Genomic DNA, 16,304 nt, shown 5'->3' with positions numbered 1-16,304 from the left:
TGTGGGAGGGTTTGATTTGTTCCGAGAGGAGACATTGACCAAGTCAGTCACTCTAACGGGGATATTTAAATAACATTAATAAGATTTTAATATAACATTAATTACACATCATAATATATTAATCTACACATTTATATAGTTTTGACTATAATTTAATCTATACATTAACACATTCTAATTATAGTTAACTATTGTTGAGATTGTCAACTATAGTCAACATGGGCATCATAGTCAACAATAATCAACATGACTACCATATTAAACCATCTTTAACACGAGAACCATGGTTTATTTATAAGTGACCTATAATGAGCCATAGTGGATGGTCATGGTTGACCATGGAGGCTTACAGTGGATGACTATGGTTGTCAATAGTCAAACTATGGTCAACCATTGTCAACTATAGTTGACTATATTTAGCATGGTTGACCTTCGTCAATCATGGTCATTCATGTTGAACCATAAGCAACCTAGGTCAACCATGGTCATATCTGATCGACCAAATATCTTAGGTTTATAATATTAGGGTTTTTTAATATTGTTTTTATAATATTAAGGTTTAGTATTGAATTTATAATTTATAATATTAAGATTTATATTATTAATCTTAAGGTTGAATATTAATCCATTGTTGCAATGTTTCTATTCCCATAAATTTAAAATATTAATCTTAAAGTTTATATTCTTAAAGTTTATAATAAGAATCACATAATTTAATATTTTTTCCTCAAATTTATGACTAGTATTTTCATATATCAATTACTTATGCATATAATTGATATGCATATCAATGTACATCAACGGCATTATCAATATAATTGTGCTAGTTAAAAATAAACATATACTATATATACGCTTTGCCAAAAAAAACATATTACATTAAATGTTGAGATATCCGAGACAATTATTTATGGCCTTTTGAATATTATCACCAACAATTACAAAAAACAATAATATATATGTTTAAGGATTTATAAATTCTTGACTTGTAATTTATTTATAAATCCTTACATTTACGTGTCGGTTTATAAATTAGATATATATATGAATGAAAAAACCTAAATGTAATATAATTAAGTTTAAATAAGAAGTGTTATCGTTCAAAGGTAATTTAATTAACAAAAACATTATTTACATATAAAATATGTTAGGTTGGATTGAATAGTTTAAGTTAAAAGTAAAAAGAAGATTTAAATATTCTTTAAAGCAATTTCATATCAAAAATTATGTATTGTAAATTAAGTATTAATATTCTTATAATATAATACAAATATACTATTTTATATGTGTTAGTTAGTAATATTGTGTAATTAAAATAAATACATGTTATATTATATTAATAATAAATATATATAATATTATTATATTTATATTATATATATGAATTTATTGGTTAAAAAAACATTAATACAATTATATAAATTTAATAGATGGTAGATTTATATAAGCCTAAAAAAAACATTATATATTGTAAATTAAACTAAATTATAATTGTATTTTTATTATTATTGATGATGATGATGGTTAACGTCCACTACTGAGATTCTCAATTTCTTGATAGGCTTGGTTACGATACCATGTGCTAATACCACTTCCCACTAATACAATATGTCAAAAAATACAAAACTCGTGTTCATATAACATGTGCTTATGGAAAATTTTTAATTAATTAATTTAATTAGAATGCTAATTACTTTTGAGATAATATGGGTGAAACATATAACCATAGTCTAATCATGCTTCATTTTTATTCAAAAATAATGGAAATTTTAATTCTATTTTGATAAAATTAGGCTATTTGTTTTTGGAAATCCAAGATACAAGAGTCAAACTTCAATATTTTGGGTTCCTAGGGGTTTTGATGGTGTTGAGTCTATTTCCACTATCAAAAACATGATTCAAGCAATCTTATCAGATTTTTTGAAAAAAATGTTTGGATTTTAGTGTGATATTCACACCTAGATAAACAACTCCAAACATATATACATTTGGAAAAAGCATGTAACTAGATTCTTAACTATTGAGCTTGACCCCATTTTACCATAAAGATTCTCAATTTCTTGATAGGCTTGGTTACGATACCATGTGCTAATACCACTTCCCACTAATACAATATGTCAAAAAATACAAAACTCGTGTTCATATAACACGTGCATATGGAAATTTTTTAATTAATTAATTTAATTAGAATGCTAACTACTTTTTAGATAAATATCAACTTTTTATAAATTACTATTGCTAGAATATTTTAGAATATTTTGTGGAGTTAAATCCCTATCATCCTAATAATTATTGATGATTAAATAAAAAAATTGAAATAACTATTTCAAAATAGACACACCTATTGGTGTAATTAGGATTTTCAAGTAAAAAAATATAATTGAAACAACTTTTGGCATATTTCATTTGTCAGAAGTTTTTCTTTGCTTTTTCCATTTCAATTTATTGTTTATTAATTTTTATTTTTCTATAAAAAAATTCTCTAATTTTTTTAATATTTTCAAATAATATATATAAAATTAATAAATAAATAAAAGTTTATAATTAATACATAGAAAATACAAAACAATGAATCACTTATAGAGTGCTTGCTTTCATCGAAAGTTAATAAAATTAAAGATATCTGGCTCCTTCTATGCTCAAAATTTGAAAAACTGAACATTATGTTATTACATTTGTAACACATTAAGGCTAACAACAACAAAAATATGTCTTTTGAATTACTATATAAATGCATCTCGTTGTATAATACCATGGTCCATATAATTATATTCCTCCATGTAATGTAAATACGTACAACATTCGAAGGTTATAAATGTTAATTTAGCAGTTGTTAAATCAATTTGGAGTTATGGATGTCCGACGACTTTATGTGCCATTGAATGGACTTGACTCACATCGCTCTAGCCCGATTCTCGCGGCCTTACACTACCGAGGAGGTAGACTATGGGTATGTTGCCACCTATGGCTTGTCTTAATGTGGCCAGTCCGTCTTGCTGCCAGGCGGCCAGGTATTAACTGGGGAAAGAGTTCCATCGTAGGATCTGGGTGTAAGGATCCAACATCTCTGGGGCTTTCTGCTAAACCTATGCCTTACCTTCATCTTCTTGTCCTACACATTTTTCATTTGGCGCGATGGTTGCTGTGTGATGCGGCTCTGCAACTCCTTGTAATCTTGATGGAGATTGCCATGGCGGCACTGGCCCTCCTCGATCTATTGATTGCGGGTGAATGCACTGGTAAGGTTGGTAAGTGGTTATCTGTCCAACTTTGTCTTCGGGTTTGATCACTATATGGTGGAATACTGTTGATTTAACTGTCCTTGTTTGCAGACATGCTCTCCACCTGCTACATCGTTCCTCCAGCAAGGCACGATGGCAAGGGGAGGGCTTCCCTCGCAGGGGTAAGGTCTTTTCTAGAATTTCAAATGGGATTCTTCTGTTTTCTCCTAATAGGCATAGAGACGCAGGCACTAACCTTGCATGGTGCTCCCAGGTTTTTGACTCTTGCTGGTTTGATGCGACTCCTTCACAGGTAAGGAAAGATCGTAGCATTAGGCTTTACTTTGGTTCAATATCTATTTATTAAATCTCAGAGGCTTAAATTCTAACCTGTCGCTACATGTAAAACCCTTGGCATGCGTTCTTTCTGAAGTGCGGAATGGAAAGTCTCTTAACAGGAAAATTCATCTTATGCCTCAGGTTGGTTCTGCCATCAAATCCTTCGGCGATTTGTGAATTGAAGAGTTTTCCTTCGGTCATGTTTAATGTTAGAAGCATTTTTAACTATTTTGTATAGTTTAACTGTTCAGTTTGGATGTCAGTTTTGAGCCGAAGCTTGGCCAGCTTTTAGACTATAAATCTGTTGCAATGTTAAGATTCAACTCCTGTAAATGATTGCATCGACACTCTGTTTGTATATTTTCCTTTGTTTGGACTGTTTAAGGGTTTCAACCCATCTGCACAATCTTCATACATGGTTAATGTTATGATAACTTCGACAATCTTGTCAATTGTTGGGGTTTTACTTGCAATTATTGTTCTTGTTCTAATTGAGGATTACAGTCTCGAGTTTTTAATTCAAGTTCCATTATTGTGAGGCCAATTGGCTCTCGAACCTTTATTCTGGAATTGGCTGAGGGCCGAGGTAGACCCTGTCTATTCTACCATGGTTTCAATAGTTTTCGGCAGCTTAGTTAAGGATTAATAGCAAGAAGAGTTTGTTAGTTCCAAATTGCCTATCGTACTTTATATTCGAATGCATTTGAATAATGTCCAATGTTCACGATGTAGTTTCATCTCTGTATGATTCTTGCATTATTTAAAGTAATTTGTAGCTCTATTATTGATTAGAATTTTCATTTATAATTCCTAGACTATCTCTGAGGCTATTGTCTCAGAGTCGACAGTAAAAGATTTATTTTACTGGATTTTGTAAAAATGTTTCCGATTATTACTTGAAACTGTTATGTATTCTACAAAACATAAGACTAAACAGATTAGACTAGTAGTAAAATTAACAGTATCTTTTCTAGTTCTTGTATAATAGAATAGTATCGATACTTCACTTTAATAATGAAAACTCAATCCTAATAACTGATAAAGTCTACTTGCTACATATCTAAACTTTAAACAGCAAAATAGGCTTCATGATATAGTTATGATGATAATCATCCATCCTTGGTTTATGTGATACTTTTCTAGAAATAATTAACAAGCATGGAGTTGTCACTTATCTGTTTCTGTTTGTTTAGAAATTCATAGATACTTTCTATTTTCTGGAAGTTTCACCATTCAGCCATGGACCTGGAAATTATGTCCAGAGTCCCTCTCCGAACACTTTTTTCTCCTCACAAATATTGGCGAACACTGTCTGGTATCTTGGACCTCGGACTACAATCCAACCCCAAGTCGCATACAAGTTAAATGTTTGCCATAGATTTCTTTCCCACTAGTTACTAGTGCCCAGCTGAAGGAAAAATCTGAGCAAATTCTTGCTTCTGATGTCCCCCTCTTTTTCTCCCTCTTTTCCCTTTTTTGCCGAGGAAAGATAGGCAACTGTCTAAGGAGTTAGGTAACTGTTTCGTTCAGTTCTTTTAACAAACTATTTAAATTTCTTAATAACAAAATAACAAAATGTTCTCACTTTCTAGCCTTAATCCTTTAACAAACTGTGTTAAGCAAAGTCATTTTTTTGAAGTAATACGTAAAACTGAGTAAGAAAAAGTAAATGTTTGTGTAGCATAAGGTGTTACGTATTTCCCTCCTTATGAGGAAAACCATCTCTAGTGTTCTTTTAAGAAAATAATGCAAGATAGGCTTTCTACATAGTCTCCTCTTCTTCCCAAGTAGCCTCTTTCAGGCAAACATGTTGCCATTGCACTTTAACCTAGGTGATGGCTCACTTTCGCAAGGTGGTTTGTCTCCGATCGAGAATACGAAGAGGTTGTGCCAGAAACTCTTCCTTTGGTTTGACCAACACAATTTATGATTTTGTTGTCAGAGTTATACCAAAACAACATTTCAATGTTACCTATTCACTTGTTTTATTAACTGTATATTTTCCAAGTTAATTATATGCTCAGGATTGTACACATATTTTTTTAGCAAGGAGACATGAAATACATTGTGGACTCGAATGTGGCCAAGGAGTGTAATTCGTATGCCACTGGTCCAATTCGTTCCAATATTTGGAATGGTACACAATATTGGGGTGCCATATTTTTGCAACCCTTCTATTGTAAAGTGCTTTTCCGGGGTTTTACTTTCAAATAGACATGATCCCCCAACTGGAATTCCTTATGAGTCCTTTTCCTATCTAGATAAACCTTTTTCCTATCTTGACCGGATTTTAAGTTCTCGTGGACCTTTTTAACTGTGGCCTCCATTTCAGCTTACATATAAGACCCAATGCTAACTTATTAACTGGTTTGTTCCAATCTATATATATCTGACACTTTATTCCATAAAACACCTCAAAAGGACTGATCCCCAATGATTTGTGATGTCCATTATTATAGGCGAACTTTACAAGGTGGAGGTAGTCCTCCCGCTTGTGTGGTTGCTGCATTACGAACATCCTCAACATGTCTTACAGGATTTGATTCACTTTTTCTGTCTGGCCATCCGTCTGTGGATGGTAGGTTGTACTGAATTGAATCTGAGTACCTAACCTAGTAAAGAGGGTATTCCAAAATGTGGATGTAAATTTTGCATCTTTGTAAGAAATTACTACCCTAGGAATTTTGTTTAACTAAAAAATTTCCCTGGTGAATATATCTGCGATTTCTACAGTCTTGTAGGTGGATTTCACAGGTATAAAATGGGCGGTTTTGCTTAACTTGTCCACTACCACCACAATTGAGTCATGTTATTTCTTAGTGCTAGGCAGTCCTGTGATGAAGTCTAGAGTGATTGTTTCCCATTTCCACTCGGGAAAGGGTAACTGCTACAATAGACCGGCGGGATGCTGATGTTCTGTCTTCACTAGTTGCCATTCTAAATACTTTGATAGTTATTCATCAACATCCTTTCTTAATCCCGACCAAAAATAATTTTTTCTGATGGCCGACAACAATTTTTAGTATCTTGGGTGAGCGGCGTAATGCTTACTATGAAATTCATCCAATAATAGTTGTTTGACAAAATTTTGGTTGGGGACATATATCCTATTTTTGAAAGTCAACAATTTGTCAAATTTTATAACATACTCAGTCTATTCCCCTTTTCTCGAGCTTCCGAGGCTTGCTGCCAAAGAAATTCATACTCTGGGTATTTGAGGGATGCTTCTTGGATGACCTCCGATAGGTTAGATTGTACTTGTTTGTATTGCACTTCATAAATGCAATGTACTTTTCTACTTAATGCGTCTGCTACTCAGTTTTCCTTCCCCTTAAGGTGTTTCATTTCAAAGTCGAATTCGCTCAAGAATGCGGTCCATCTAGCCTGTCGAGCATTTAAACTAGATTGGTTAAAGAAGTTTATAACAGTACTATCAACAATTAATTACATGAATTTCTTTCCTAGGAGGTAGTGTCGCCACATTTTGAGTGCATGTACTACTGCTGTCAAATCCAGGTCATATGTTGAGTATCATTGCTCATAGTCTTTTAGTTTGCTTGATTTGTAGGCTATGACTTTCCTTTCTTGTGTTAATACACCACCGACACCCTCCTTACTTGCATCTATGCATACAACAAATGATTTTTCCGGATCTGCTACCTTTAGCACTGGTGCAGTAGTAAGTAATTTCTTTAACTGCTCAAAACTTTTCTGACATTCCACTATCCTATGGAAAGCATGCCCCTTTTTCTGTAGTGAGGTCATAGGAAAAGCTATATTTGTAAAGCCTTTAGTGAATCGACGATAATAACCCAGTAGGCCCAAAAAGGATCTAATGTCAGCAACATTTTGCGGAGTTGTACATTCCATGATAGTTTAGATCTTTTCTGGTTCTACCACTATCCCCTCAACTGTTATAACATGGCCTAGGTACTGAATTCGACTTTTGTAAAAATCGCACTTACTATACTTAGTGTACAACTGATTGTCACATAAAATGTGCAATACTATTCTTAAGTGCTTCTCATGCTCCTCCTGATTTTTTGAATAAATTAGCATATCGTCAATAAAAATCAGTACAAATTTATTTAGAAACTGCTGAAAAATATCGTGCATTAGGCTCATGAAAGTGGCTGGAGCATTGGTAAGGCTAAAAGGCAGTACCAGAAACTCGTAATGACCGTAACGTTCACAATGTTGTTTTGCAAATGTCTTCATCCTTTATTCCGATTTGGTGGTAATAAGATCATAAGTCAATTTTTGAGAAAACAGTGGCCCCTTGCACTTGATCAAGTAAATCATCAATACGGGGTAAAGGGTACTTGTTTTTTATAGTCAGTTTATTTAGCTGACGATAATCAATGCATAGCCTTAAGGTTCCATCCTTCTTTTGCACAAACAACACATGGGCTCCCCAAGGAGAGACACTAGGGTGAATGTACCCTTTATCCAAGAGTTCTTGAAGCTGCATTTTGAGTTCTGTTAACTCAAGAATGCTCATGTAGTAGGGAGATTTCGAAACAGGAGCTTCTCCAAGTATTAATTCAATGGTAAAATCAATATTACTTCTAGGTGGCAATCCAGGAATGGATTCAGGAAACACATCCACGAAATCCTGAATTACAGGGATATTCTCCAATGAAGTCATCTTGTTTCTATCATTAGTGTATCCTACTTAGATAGCATAAATCTGGCAGCCCTTTCTCATGCATCCTCCAAGCTGGTTAGTAGTAATAGGGTGTAATTTAATGTTCTTCTTGATCGCTTGAATTTCCTTTCTCTGCCTTGACTCTGTTAGGTAGCTTACAGACTTCTCTTTGGAGTCCATTAGGGACCAATGCCCTTCCAACAAGTTCATCTCTATTAGTACATCATATGAACCTAAGCGAAGCATGTTTAGATCAACATGGATGGGCTGTCCTGAAACTGTTATAGGGCAGTTTTCTGTTTTCACAGATACCCTTCTTTTCATTCTGGTGGCTAGCTAAACCAGCCAAGATTTCTTAAATTTGCTGCTTTGCAGCTTACATTTCTCTACCACTTTAGGACTAATGTAGCTTAGGCTAGCACCTTGATCAAATAAAATAGACACAGATTGATCAGAAATCATACCTTTGCACACGATCATGGTGGGCTAGTATTCTGCTTGATGATCGTCCAAGGAAACATTAATTTTGGGCATACTCCTTGTTATATCTCCAACTATGGAGGCTTCTTGCATATTTGAAAGTTGTTCTATTCAAGCTTTGTGTGGTAAATTATTGTAGTAATAAGATTCCCCACAACCCCAGCACTACAGAGGTGGTTTTGGCGGTTGATCAGTAACCAATTCAATAAATCCTTCTATCTGTCTATTTTCGGTGTATGCTGGGACCTTAGATGGGTTCGTTGCAAATTTCCTGAAAGTTCTTTGCTGATTACTCCTTCCATTTATGACTTGCAGTGGTTTGTTTGCAGTAAAATTTCTCAATCTTCTACTTGAAGCTCCTTTGGACCCTTCCCTCTTCTATTTCATTTGATGATAATAGATGCGTACTTTTTGTATCACATCATCCATTGTTCTAGGATAATCAAATTCTAAATTCTCCTTCATAAAGTTTGGTAGACTGCCAATAAACTGATAAATTTTGGCTTTTTCCTCCTCCATGTACGGGACATATCATAACAGGGAAGCAAATCGTTTCACATATTCGTCCATGGTTGTTGGCTACGTGGGGCTTGACCCAAGTTCAGAAGTGATTTAGCCAAGAAAATCCTAGTACTACTGGCCCTTTCGACAACAGCGCGCAGAGCGTGGACTGAGGTCTCACCCAAAGTAATATGGGAGGGTGCTAGAACCAATTTTCCACACCCCGGGGATGTCTGATATGTGGTGATTGGTACGCGGCCCAACCTTTGCACTTATTGTGCTATGCGCATTTGCGGGCACCCCGCACCCTGTGTTACTGTCTTCACGCAGTTCTAGTCATAGCACGACCCGTGTTATTTACCCAAGTCTTCCTTAATTAGTCTCCATTAGTTGACTACTTAGATTAAATTCACATATAAGCAATCATACATGTAATTACCAATTGCCTGCAGTAAATAATAGAATAAAGTAACACATAACATCAACATATAGTTTCAAGAATATATGCACAGAATAAAATTCTCTTTATTATCTTTCAAATCCAAGTACAATCCCACTTACAGACCCGACTCTGCCCTGCATACTCAGCTGTAGGGGTCCACGCACTTAGCTACAGACTCTAATAGGCCTCTGCTCACTCAGCTGCAGAGCCTCTTCCTACTACTACAACCTAATAGACTTCATCTTTCACTCTATGCTCTGACCATGCCTTTGGACCTATCTATTACTTGCTTACCAAAAACTATCTTTACACTTAGAGCCTCACTCTATTTATACAATCCCATGGTCCGCGGACCATGGGTAGGCTGACACAACTTTACATTATTTTACAATTCTTAGGGCAGAAAACCCTATGACTCATCCTAGACTTTCATGCTCCGCATTCATACTTCGTGAAGTCCTTACATTACATTGACCAAAACTCGAGCTTTAAGCACCAAAAACATGCTGTGGGGGGATCCGCTGCCCAACAGGCTCCCAAAAAAATCATCGTGACTCATCCTGAGTCACTCTGTTGGTGTGGAGATCTTGGCATGAAGCCCCTACAACTGTGCCTATACCACGTGAAGGTCTGTATCGCACGGTTCTACTGTCTGCTGGATCTGCTCTACTCTTTCTGCTGAATGCTCACTATCAAGGGCAGATCCCTGTCTTAAGGCATGCATCACCTTCATTTGTGCGAGCTCTTCATTGATATTAGCAGTGATGTAGAAGGCCTCATCCATCCATGGCTGGACGCGCACTTTAAGCACTGCCTTTTTCTGTCACGTGGCATCCACCTGTTTCTTCAATGCCTTCACTTGTTGTAGCTTCAATAACTGCTGAGTGAGGACAACTGTCTATGTCATTCCGCGCACACTGTCATATTGCACATGGAGATCTCGCGCTTCTCTTTCTAGGCATTGTATGGTGGGGTTCTCCTAGAAGGAAGTGAGGACCATGAAGGATTCTTCTAGCATTATAGTACAGTCCTGCACTACTTGTCCTATTTCTTCTCGCCCCTTTTTGATAGTGCCAACACATTGTTCCCTAACTTCTGGGGGCGTGGACGGCTGCGCCTTTAATCGTAGTTCGCCAATCTGAAGGTTTAGGTCTAGCTGTATCGTCATTGCTTCCTCCTTTGCTCACGGAATCCACATGCCAATCTGTGAATTTGAACTCTTACTGGTAGGTCTATCGCAATTTTTAGCTCCAGGGTGTGGCAACATGCTTCCTCTACAATCTGTTCCAGTTGTTGATTCTGCACCAGTGCTTCATCGCATTGTAAACTAAGCTGCTCGGTGTCGATTTGTTGTTCACTAAGAATTTTTACGGCGCAAATTTCTACCATCACTTCGTCCTATAGCCGGTATAATATATCCCGCAGAAGGGTAGCCAAGTTTAGGCCAAGTCCCTTGATCCAACCTACCGTGGCTCTGCCCTCTGTGTTGTCTACTGCCAGTGCTCCTTCTGATAGCGCGATGGTGTTAATCATTTTGGCCCACAGTAACTTCTCCGTTGCTGCTGTACCCGCGGCACTGTAGACAGCTACTGTTCCTTCCTGTCGGGGTCGCACCTGAAGTTGTTATAGCTTCGCCCTGAGGGCACCCAACACATTTTGCTACTCCGTCATTGATTCCTGGATCACTTCCCTCGTGACCTCCCGAACTATGTCGCCAATGTCATATAGGTCACCCTCTGTCAACGTAATGGGTTCACCATCCAGTTTGAAAGCCTTGGTCTTCTTTCGTGGCCCTGTTCATTCTGTACCGTGCAGCCATTTCAGTTGTGTAGATGTCATGCTTAGGTCAACACCTTCCATCGTGTCTTCTGTCCCCTGACTTATGGTTAGGTGCAGGCCTCTTTCTTCCTGCGTCATGGTGGCCCTGGCTACCGGTGGTGGTGCTACTTTTTGGTGGCCTTAGTTTGCTTTGTGGCAGCCTTCACTACCTCACGAGAAGCCCTACCTCCTCGGCCAACTGCTTGTTGCACTTTTGTTGTGCCAGCATCTTGGTGGCATTCTTCTGTTTTTGTATCGTTGTCTCATCGCGTGCCGCTAGATCTGGGGCATGCCATTCGAGTGGCCTTGAGTCGAGCACAACAAAAATGACATCATCAATCACGATGTAAGGAAGTTTGGTCCAAGTTTGTGCCAGATCCTTACGCACCTTGATATATACATTGTGCATATCCGCCTTGAAGTCAGCAAAATTTCGTAGACTGTCGTACACTATGGGGAATAGGCATGGCCTTTTGTTGATCGACATCTGGACGCTCGCCTCCATGAGCACCTAGAAGATCTTGGTCTCGTGGATTTGCGTGGCATTCTTCGTCGCCCAAAGCGACGTGTATTTTTTTGCCTCTAGCAAGTCTTGTTCAAGGGGACGAAACTGACTGTCCTCCAGCAGTTCCCCTGTGACCAATAAGATAGACAAGAGAAACCATGGGTAGTGGAAGGCCTTGCCCTGCTCCTGAGCTTCTTTGCAGTTGGTTAGGAATTCCTCACAGAGGAATTCGACCTAGTTGAATTGGAATCCCTCAGCGCATTGTTCGGCCAGCATGACGACTGTCGCTGGTACCTTGCTGCCACGACATTTTCTCATCACCTTCCCAGCCAGCAGATGGGTGTCTAAGCACATCCCTTTGTCTTGAATGTTACTAATTATGTAGCCTCTCTGTTTCTTTTCCAACTTGTATTTCTTCTTCATGGCCTTTGCGAGTGCCAAATCTCCGCTTTTGCCAGCGATTTCTGCAGGGTCCCTTCCCGTACAAGGAAGGCAAGAAATCTTGTGAATAAGCTCTACTGTGATGGGAGTAGGCTCCTCTAGCCACAAGTATCCATAATGTACCAGGAAAAGTAGTTGCCTAATGACAAAGATCGTGATTGGTGCCTGGTGAAAGTGTGGAATCCATAGTAGGTGGAGTAGCTCGACCTCCTCCACACCACACAGCCATTTCCGCGGCTCTAGCACTATAACTGACCCCTCCTTGCTCTGTTTCATGAGTTTGCTAGTCTCCAAATGTGGGAACTTTTCGCTATCCATGAGGTCCCAATCTTCAAATTTCATCATGGGCATGTGGCCCAGAACTGAACCTTCAAACAGAATTCCATCTGGGAGGAGTGGGGTTTGGAGTGCACTCTTAACGACATCCAAATCCTTGGGTACTTTTATTTTCCCTCTCCGCGGGGGGACATACTTGGGCCGTTTTGATGCAGCACGCACTGGCTGAATGTCTTCTTCCATTTTTTAATCTACCTCGATCTCTTCTACAAAAGCCTGGAGATCCTCCTCTTCATCATCTGTCTCAAGATTAATAGTCTTTCCCTTGTCTTCCATAGACAGTTTACCAAACTGCGGATCAAAGACATGCGGACTGGTCCTGCTACCTGTGGATCCTTTTTGGGCCTCGACATCCAGGGCAATTTTGGAATTTCTAGTGTGTCCCCCACCGGCAATGTAGGGCTCTACGCAGCTTCCTCGGTTGTTGACATCATTCTATTCAAGAAGTCTTGCATCTCCTTCGGCAATGTCTCAGACACTTGTGATTTATAGGCCTATTTGAATTCAAATTCAATCGGTCCCCCCTTATTTGGCCCATTAATGCTAGATTGGCGGTAGATTGTCCCAAATCTAGTTTTGACTTTGTGTCTTATTTGCCCACTGCTCGCCCCTCATTTTCTTAAATTGGACATCTTGTCATTAAGAGTGACACCAACGGTCATTTCCCCACCTATCCGCGTGGCAGCGCAGCCCCCTATATGCGGGTGCGACCTCTGTGACATACTGATCCTGCACACAACCTTCTTATCACGTAGCTCCCATACAAACTCTTTTATAGTCCCGTGCTCTCTTTCAACTGCCTGGAGCACTGAGACTGTGCTTCTTACGGATATTCAGGTGGTCGCAACACTTGTGTGAGGCTTCAATTCACCTTCCAGCCTAGTCCATGGGAACTCCTCAATTACCCTCGCGACAGTCAGCACCTTGTGTTCTTCCTTATGCGGTGCTCTTCGCTAGTTACTTTGTCTATTAAGGTGTCGTCACAGCCATGGTAGAAGAGCCACAAATTATCGGCGGCCATATTCTAATGTAGTAGTATGGCTGCCCATATCTTGTCTTGTCATTCTTAGTTCGGTGCAACATGCTTGCATGATTTTGATTTCCAGTTTGTTGATTTCTGTGTCTAGTAACCTACTTTTCTTCCTCAACCATACTCGATCTTCTTCAAGTTTGCGAAGCTTACAGTTCCCTCGCCGAATGGCTTCCTGAAGCCACATATGTTCCCCTTCACGTAGCTGCATAATTCCTTTGTCCAATTCCTCATGTACTGTCCCAACTGTGGGAGATTTTACATAGGGATTCCTTTCCTCCAACATTATGGTCTCGACTCTGCTTGTCGGCTTCCGAATCATTTCCGCGCTCAAGTTTTCATACATGGCCCTATAGGCCCATCGGACTGCTAGTACGCGCAGGTCCCAATCAATTCGTCTCACCTGGTGAACCCTGTTCAGGATTCTGCATACCTTCTTGAATGCTTCTATGCCAAAGATTTGTGGTGTGCGTCGCTTTTCCTACTACTGCGTTTATTCCAATTTTTGATCCTTAGTTTGGGGTGTGTTTGTGTGGACTACACAGAACACGTCCGTACCGATAGACACAGGTGGGCACACAAGCTGCTTCGTCCTGACTTCCCGACTCTCATTCGAAGCTGGGGGCTTCCAAAACGTAGGTACATCATCCTTCTGTATCCGTGCCAGTCCTCAAAATTTCCTTGATGTGTATCCCACGAGCGTGCAGGTGTTGCATGCATCACCCACTTCATAGTGTCGAACTGCTGTTGTTCAGGTACCGCAGTTTCAAATTTGCCCAGGAATTCATCCACCGCTGTCAATCCATCATATGTCGGCATTTTGATTGCCTTTGTTGTCATACAATGCAGTGATCTAACCATCATGTTGCAGTTCAGCGTTGTCACTTCGTGCAACCGATTCTGCCATCGTTATACTTCTTCGTGTGAATCCAAAGTGCAGGAGCTTTCGCGCTCCCACCAGATTCTCCCATCTACAATCAGATTCACCTAGTCCTGGTCTCACACAGTTATCTTGTAAATACAATCCAGCTCATCATCGTGCACTGGTTTAGTGTAGCGCACTCCTTCGGCTGGGTCTAGTGGGACTACTACGCGTAGTGACTTTTTCTCAAAGATCATTTTGTGCTTCTTCAGATTGATGACTTCATTCATATCAGTGGCCTAGTCGATTCCTAATAGTGCGGAATAGGGATTGTTGTCATCGACAATCTCTATCACTTCAAAATCTATTTGTGTGCTCACGCCTTCAATATCAACTATTACCCCTTGCAATCTCCCCATGGGCAAAATCTTCTGTTGGTTCGCCATTAGTAATTGAATAGGGGACCACTGTAATGCGAGCCTACCCATGCGTTCCCATGTTTGCTTTGGTAACACATTTGTGTCTGAACCTAGTTCTAGGATTACTTGATCCATTTCATACTCACCAATCTACGTAGTCAATCTCATTTCCCTTCTGGTGCGCAAGGCATGCTTCCCTAATTTCCAAACTACGCGTGGTTCTCCTGACCCTACACACCTAGTGATCAGCTCCTGTAGTCCCTTAACTGCCTTGTTATCATGCAACAGTTTCGTGCACGTCTCCAGAGAGGTAGAAAGCATTAAAGGATCCATTCCTAGCTCTGGTTGATCCTTACTACCTGAAGTGGAGGCCTCTACGAAGCTCTTCTTAGTTTCCATGAATGTCTCCTTTGCGTATTCTAAGTCAAACTCAGGTTCCTTTGTAGGAGCCTTGCGAACCCATGTATCTTCCTCGGGCTACTTCCCCTTATCCTCTGCCATGGTTGCACCACTTCTGAGCATCATGTTCACATTCGGGTCTTCTTCGTGTGGTTCAGACCTCATCATTTGTATATTCTAAGTCAAAGGAGGCTGGAATACCCCTTTTGCGCGCATCTGTGTGATCAACGTAGGGAGATTTATTGTTTCATGATCAAACTGAGCACAGTATGAATAGAATATCCTCGTCAGGTTGGTACAATCATAGGCATAATTCCATGTTCCTCCAAAATTGTAACAAATTAACTATCTGTAGCCCCTTCCTGCTCGCATTCCTTCTCGTCCTTGACCTCACCCGTGAAATCTAGCGCGCCCCATCCCCGCAGCTGGTTGAGGGCTCACATTTCTATCTGCATCCTATAGGCTAGGGTTCAATCCATCATTAACTCTTAGCTGCGACAAGTGTGCTCGCCTTGGCCTACCGACTTGTAGAAATTACATAACAACTGTTGGGGAGTTTGTGTATATTTATGCAACAAATGACAATTATCCGTCTTGTGTTTCCCTCCTATCTGACAAATCGCACACCATAATGTGGGTGCCATGCCCGGCCCTGCCTGTGCCTCTGGTCTCAATGGCATTGGCCCCCCTCCTGCCAAGTAGTTCATAAACACTAGACAATGATCCTTGTCATGGCCCTGCCCTTTGCATTTTATGCACCATACTTCCTCGCACACCTCTAGCTGCGGTGCCCTATCCTGCTTTAAACTTTTCATTTCCAGGCATAGATTCTATAGCTGCACATGGATTTGTTGAACTCCCAA

General features: G+C 39.4%; 1 protein-coding gene across 10 annotated transcripts; it reads left to right on the top strand.

Moving 5' to 3' along the window:
* Window positions 1-2,829: 2,829 nt before the first annotated feature.
* On the top strand, window positions 2,830-4,064 carry LOC149182491 (uncharacterized). 10 transcript variants are annotated; one of them, XM_089418539.1, is made up of 5 exons: window positions 2,832-3,244; window positions 3,333-3,403; window positions 3,496-3,534; window positions 3,680-3,701; window positions 3,824-4,064. In XM_089418539.1, exons 1-5 carry the CDS (start codon window positions 2,852-2,854, stop codon window positions 3,827-3,829), a joined length of 531 nt encoding a protein of 176 aa, XP_089274665.1. In that variant the 5' UTR covers window positions 2,832-2,851; the 3' UTR covers window positions 3,830-4,064. The 10 variants fall into 10 exon arrangements, with proteins under 10 accessions (XP_089274660.1, XP_089274665.1, XP_089274662.1 ...); XM_089418537.1 differs by having other exon boundaries at window positions 2,835-3,239; XM_089418532.1 differs by having other exon boundaries at window positions 2,835-3,239; window positions 3,655-3,701.
* Window positions 4,065-16,304: the final 12,240 nt, after the last annotated feature.

This window comes from Pinus tabuliformis, chromosome 3_2 (assembly GCF_031772625.1).
Source record: "Pinus tabuliformis cultivar Carrire ecotype Pingquan chromosome 3_2, CPIR1, whole genome shotgun sequence".
Taxonomy (NCBI): domain Eukaryota; kingdom Viridiplantae; phylum Streptophyta; class Pinopsida; order Pinales; family Pinaceae; genus Pinus; species Pinus tabuliformis.
Note: the sequence above shows the minus strand (reverse complement) of the source record. Positions and strands in the feature narration are given on the sequence as shown.

Bases quoted from the DNA above. Each gene is read 5' to 3' on its own strand.
- LOC149182491 (XM_089418531.1), top strand. From the start codon at position 2,852: ATGGATGTCCGACGACTTTATGTGCCATTGAATGGACTTGACTCACAT. The intron at 3,240-3,332 runs GTAAGGTTGGTA...CCTTGTTTGCAG, and splicing joins GATTGCGGGTGAATGCACTG to ACATGCTCTCCACCTGCTAC. The intron at 3,404-3,495 runs GTAAGGTCTTTT...TGGTGCTCCCAG, and splicing joins GGAGGGCTTCCCTCGCAGGG to GTTTTTGACTCTTGCTGGTT.